General features: G+C 40.4%; 1 protein-coding gene across 2 annotated transcripts in view; it reads right to left on the reverse strand.

The window, feature by feature from the left end:
* Positions 1 to 4127: 4127 nt before the first annotated feature.
* The window catches only part of CAPN3 (calpain 3, (p94)), a 27100-nt gene continuing 25400 nt past the window's right edge, over positions 4128 to 5827 (reverse strand). For both annotated transcript variants that reach the window (XM_009997417.1, XM_009997346.1), the window contains 3 exons: positions 5045 to 5161; positions 4668 to 4726; positions 4128 to 4154 (listed from right to left, as the gene is read on the reverse strand). In XM_009997417.1, coding sequence (XP_009995719.1) covers positions 4128 to 4154; positions 4668 to 4726; positions 5045 to 5161 — 203 coding nt within the window. The remainder of the gene's footprint in view (positions 4155 to 4667; positions 4727 to 5044; positions 5162 to 5827) is intronic.

Below are 5827 nucleotides of genomic sequence, written 5' to 3' on the forward strand. Positions count from 1 at the left end.
TTGTTACTTCATCCTTGTGATTCTTGACATTATTTCAGCAGTTTTCAGGAGCGTGTGAAGATCTTTCTCACAAGGTGTTGCAACAAACACACTTACTATATTTTATTTGCATTCCTGATTGCTTGTTGCGTTTATATTTTCTAGTTGGTGAAAGTAGACTTCCTTTGCTTGTAGTCCATTATATTCCTTATCTGCCCTTGAAAACAGTCCTCCTGAAAACTCTGGACTTCAGAAATCCAGCTTGAGCTTTATCAGGAGTGTCTTTTGGTACTCTGTAGGTAATTTCAGATGTATTCTAGAAATCTTAAAATGGTTAAGAGGCAGGAGAATAGCAGAGCTGCATGAGTGTTTATGAAATTTTGCTTCATAAATTAAAGATAATTTTTTTAAGTTGCTCAGGGGTTCAGATGAGAATACTGTGCTGCTTTGTCCTGAGGCTATCTTAAAATGGTTTGCTATGAAATTGTGCATCTGGGGAAATCCTGAGCCTTCTCTAGAGTTCTGTGGGGAGGTTTCCAATTTGTTCAGCTGGAATTCAGTGCAGTTTTTGCTATTGACATTAATTTCTTCCAGAGACAATTACAGAAGGGAGATACCAAACTGATGAATTGGCTTGGTAGCCATTAATGAGATGCAGCTTAGGGTTTTGACTCCTGATGTATCTCTGATCAAAGAGTGTAGTAACTTTGGGTGGACTCTGAGAAATCTAAAAGTAGTATTTGCATGAAAAGCAGTGCTGCACATCTGAAGCCTGTTTCAGGATTATTTTTGTTTTCGGTTTGGTTTTAATGCAAGTACAAAGTAGTGGATGGAAGAGTGAGTAGACTGAGGGTTCATTTTCTGGTTAGCTGTGTTTATTTTATTAGTCAAATGCAAAATAAGGAGCTCTGGACTTGCTGTGTGGCTGACTACGTATGGCAGGCCCTCTGGGGGACAAGGCACCATTTTCCTCTTAACAGGACTGATATTGCACCTATTTAAGCCAAGAGTCTTCTCAGGGGACAGAAAGTGTTCAGAGGCACTGTACACTTTGATGATACAAAGAATGAGCCAGGAGCTACTGAAACCAGTTCCATCATTCTCTTCAAAAGCATCAGAACTTGTGCCATAGGCATACTGAGCCCTGCCCCAGCTCCAAAAGGAAGGAGTGAGTAGCATAAAATGGTCACTTAGAAGTTCACATGTGCTACAAAGCTTAACCTTCCCCAACCCCAATAACCTCACATGTATTGAATGATAATGCTAGGATTGGTCTACAACCAGTGCTTCTTTCTCCTGCAAACCACAGGGAAAAAGAACAACTAACTGGCAGTGCAAAGTACTCTATGGCCTAATGCTGCTGCTTCTGTACATGGAAGGGGATTGAGGGAAAACTGCTGCACCTGTTGGTACAAAGATGCATTAAATACTCCAGCTTCTGCTTGCCTTGTGTCACTTTCCTGTGGATTGCAGACTTTAAATGTATTACCAGTGCATGAGCTGACTTCTGCAAAATAGCAGGAGTTTGGCTGTGCAGTGTCTTTGAAGTAGTGCAGTTCTTAATGCACATTTCCAAGCACTACAATAATGTCAGGTCAAGGTAAGCCATTACTGAAAACTTGCAAGAAACTGCAGGTTCCCAGAAACAAAAATGTGGTGTTGAAAAAATATTTTTCCCTTCTTTTGACTTAAAATACAGGTACAGATGAATCTTGGTTTTCAGGCTCTTATGGTACTGTCATTCCAACAGTCTACAAGTTGTCCAGAGTTGCAGAATATGTGAGAGAGGATAGGGGAACAGTTCCAGCTACTGTTTGTAAAATATGTAATAGTTAAAGAGGAAACTGTGTGGGTGCATGTTCCGTTACATGCACCTGCCAGCTTCTCAAATTTCATTTTGCTGTAAGTGTTAAACAGTCCCTTTGAGGAATGGAAGTGGAATAAAACAACGTGATCGAATATTTAATAATTTATGCTGTGTAGAACATGTGTACAGATTGACCTTGGTTTTCTTCTCTCACTTTGGTATAAAGCTGTGAGCCTAAGAATGAAACTTTACACAGCAAAAGAAGAAAAAAGAAGAGAAAAAAAAAATAAAAGCTCTTTATATTGTTATCATTTGTCAGTCTGGTTCTTCTTTCTTTTGAACTGAATGATTCTTTCACTGGGTTTAGTAGAACTTTGTTCTGGATTTTTTTCTGTTTTTAGGAGGGCTGGATAAAATCAGACAGGATACTTCGAAGATCCAGCACTGGCAGCAGTGTTGCAAGTTTTTGCTCCTGGTTGGTAGCAATCTCAGATCTAGTTGTTTGGCAGGGAAAATGGCAACTGTCTGTCCAGGTCATGCCTCCAAGGTGATGTACTGACTCCATTGCTTCATGCCCTTTTGCAAAGGGAAGTTCTCTAGAGCTGTTGGGTAGTTCACTCACCAGGACTTAAGGACTATTTTGAGTTGCCAATAAAAAATCTTTATTTTGGTCTTTTGACTGATAGATTTTATTTTTCTCTGAACATAAGAAGTAAGAGCATCTCTGCCATATTTTTTGCATGGAAAATAATAGCTTAGTGGAGATAACATGTGACTAGAACCCAGTGCTTGTAGTGCTACAGTCATCTGAAAAATGCGATTTGGGTTAAACCAAAAGTTTAATTTGAAGGAGAACTTTTCTTTAGATGAACTATAATATTTCCTTGCTTTTTCAGAGTGAGACAACATTATGAACTTTATAGTAAAAAGGTTTTCTTAGTGACCTTTCAGTTAAATGTGCCACTTACCAGAAAAACCTGAGTGGATGCTGTGAATTGTTTTTACAATTTTTTCTTACAATAGTGCATTGTTTTGTTGCTTTTCACCAGCAGAGAACTAAGTAGAAGGTTCTCCTGAGAAGTCTGGTCTCTTCACACCTTTTGCTGCACGTTTTGTTTTTCCTTCTGTTTTTATATTGATCAACAGTTGTCCATTTCTGAAAGCCTGTCATCCTTAAAGCTGGTAAATGATAAAGCCTCCCAAGCTCAGGTGTTTTTGGTTGGTTTTTTTTTTTTAATGCATTCAAATGTTGGAGATACTAAGCAGTTTTCACACTTGCCATAAAACTCCAAAAGCTGCTGTATATTCTGAAGGATGGTGGAATACTGCTCAATGTTTCATCCTTCTTTCAAAATAAAACCAAAAATCAACCTTAAAGATGAGGCCAAAATCAAGTTGGTTTTCTTCTCAGTTCAGTTAAACTAGTTGTATTTACACATTCTAATAAATCTTCCTCAAGTGGTCATGCTAACATAGTCTGATTCTGCTACAAGCCACCTCATACAATAAAGAAACAGACAATACTGTTAGGAAGTAGGGCTCAGGGGAGGGGGGAACTGTGCATGTAGATACATACATTTGTATGTGTAAGAGGTTTTCTGTCTCAAATGGTAAACAGCTTTCTCAGTGTTAGAATGTCATTACATTGGCTATTTTAAATGTTTTTATTGTATAATTAAGATAGTATGGGGGTACTAAAAATGACAGCAAATTGCTCATTCTTATACTTTTGCTGAGGCACTTGACTAAGATGTACCTGGGCATTGCAGTATATTGTGCCTTACTACACCTTGCTAGTACAGCCACATCTATAGCAATGTGTTTGGGTTGCATAATATTACTGTCATAGAGGACAATCTCATGTGAAATGTTCAGTAAACATTATGAAGAGGCTGAAATGATAAAAGCAGGACAAAGTGTTAATGACTAATGACAAGGTAGTGGTAAACAGCTCTGACTTTGACAGTTCAAATACAGTCCCAGCTTTGCCTGATTTGAGGGAAGACACTTCCAGTTGTCAGCATAAGCAGAATAATGATGCATGCTCCATGTCTTTACCATGCAGAAAAAGCTTACTTCGGTCATCAATAAATTAATCCTTGTAGCACAAATGAAACTGTCAGGAAGTTATAAAAGTAGTTGGAGAATATGCTCACTGGGCTCCCTACTGAAGCGTTGTCATCTCTTTCTCCAAGGGCTTCTTCCCACGCACTGTTTATCTTGGCAAGCAAAGCACATAACTGGGAAATGCTCCTGTTTGCACTTGGGGATGAATGGAGTTAATTATTCACACCAGAATTCTTGAGTCTGTTCTTGATGAAGGTGGCCACTGGCTCCAGTATTATGCATACATTGTGAGCTGCAGCCACTGGAAGAAGAGTTAAGATTAAAGGATGGAAGACTTGTTGGCATCCTCCAACACCACCATCTGTAGCTGAAAGGTGGCTGCTTGCATAGTCAGAGTGGGGAATTTTGCCTTAGGCTTCTTGCTTCTATTCTTCCTTGCAAGAAGTGAAGGGGGTTTTTTTATGGTCTCCCTAGCAGAAGATGTGCTTCTAAGTTGAAAATTTCTAAGTCTTCTTATTAAGATTTTTAAAAGGTAAGGAACTATGTTAAACGCCATGATCAGTTAACACTGTGTTTTGTTTAAATTGCCTCAAAAAACCCAAAAGAACTAGAAAGTTTTTTTGAAGCACTTTAAAGATGGTGTAAAGAATCCACAGCTGTGACCTTCAGCACCAGAGCAGCTGTTGCTGGAGATCATGGATACAGGTGTTTTCCATATATAATTGGTAGTTCTTGGGAACACATGCAATGAATAATGCAATTAAAATGTAGTACTGTGACATTGTATTAGAAATACTGGTGTAAAGCAGTTTACCTCTAGGACATTGAGCTTAATGATGCCGTCTCCATCTTTATCAAAGGCATGGAATGCTCCTGAAGCAAAGAAACAAAAATACATGCAACAGATTAAAGTACTGTGTGTGTAAAGATGATCCCATAGAGCAAACCAAATTGTGTTCCTACTGTGTTAAGCAGACTTGTGCAGGCAGATGTTTACTTACATGGTCAGCAAGTATTTCAGCTGTTTTTCCTTAGCTAATACAAAGAGAAATGAATGGCTTCCTTTCTGTTTGTATGGGATGGCTGTCACATTAGATTCCCACACACACAGATGATTACAACTACAGGCAGACAGCAGTGGTGTGGGTGTGAAGGTGTGTTTTTGGGGCAAGGAGGGGGGCAGCCACTCACTGAACATGGCGTCCAGGCGCACGAAGCAGCAGATGAAGCTGTCGAAGTCAATGTTCATGTTCTTGTCGGCGTACCGCATGGTGATGATGTCGTAGAGCTGGTTGTTCAGCCGAAACCCTGCAGAGGACCAGAAAAGGGGCACAGCTGGGCTGAGGGCAGGGGAAGCAAGCCCTGGAGCTGGTCAGGCCCCAAGGAGAGGTTTGGCTGTAGGGGATTCCCAGGCCCACCTGGGAGCTGGAGGGTACTGCTGCAGCCACTCAATAAGGTGAAGTAAAGCTGTAATGAGCTTCCCTGTGCCCAGCTGCTTTCTTAAAACAGGAGTCACGTTTTGAAATTACAATTTGGGAGTGCCAATAGTGTGTGAGTTACCTCATGCTGTAAACAGGGAGAGGTCTACACCAAAGACTTCGCATTTTAGCAGAGTCTGATATGAGCGAAGCAACAAAAACTGTGACAGAAACATAGGAGGAAATTGCTGTGAAAACATGATTACACAATTGTAAAAAAAATAGATAAGGAGGCAACACCTCAGTGTGGTGTTGCCAAACTGGCACAGGCTGCTGCAGCGTGTGGCCGTGCTTCGTAATGGGTCTGGTGGGATCTGGGTACTGCTGGTTGTTGGCTAAAGGCAAGGTCAGGCACTGCCTACTGCCTACAGCCTGCTGTAAGGCTGAGAGCCGTATTTCTACTGCAGCAGGAGTCCAAATCCAGGTGTACTTTTCTCCATAGCAAAGGATCAAATTACTGATGTTTTATGAAGTACAGGATAGCCATCTCTTTCCC

Source organism: Chaetura pelagica, unplaced genomic scaffold, assembly GCF_000747805.2.
Source record: "Chaetura pelagica isolate M959 unplaced genomic scaffold, ChaPel_1.0 scaffold280, whole genome shotgun sequence".
NCBI classification, from domain to species: Eukaryota; Metazoa; Chordata; class Aves; order Apodiformes; family Apodidae; genus Chaetura; species Chaetura pelagica.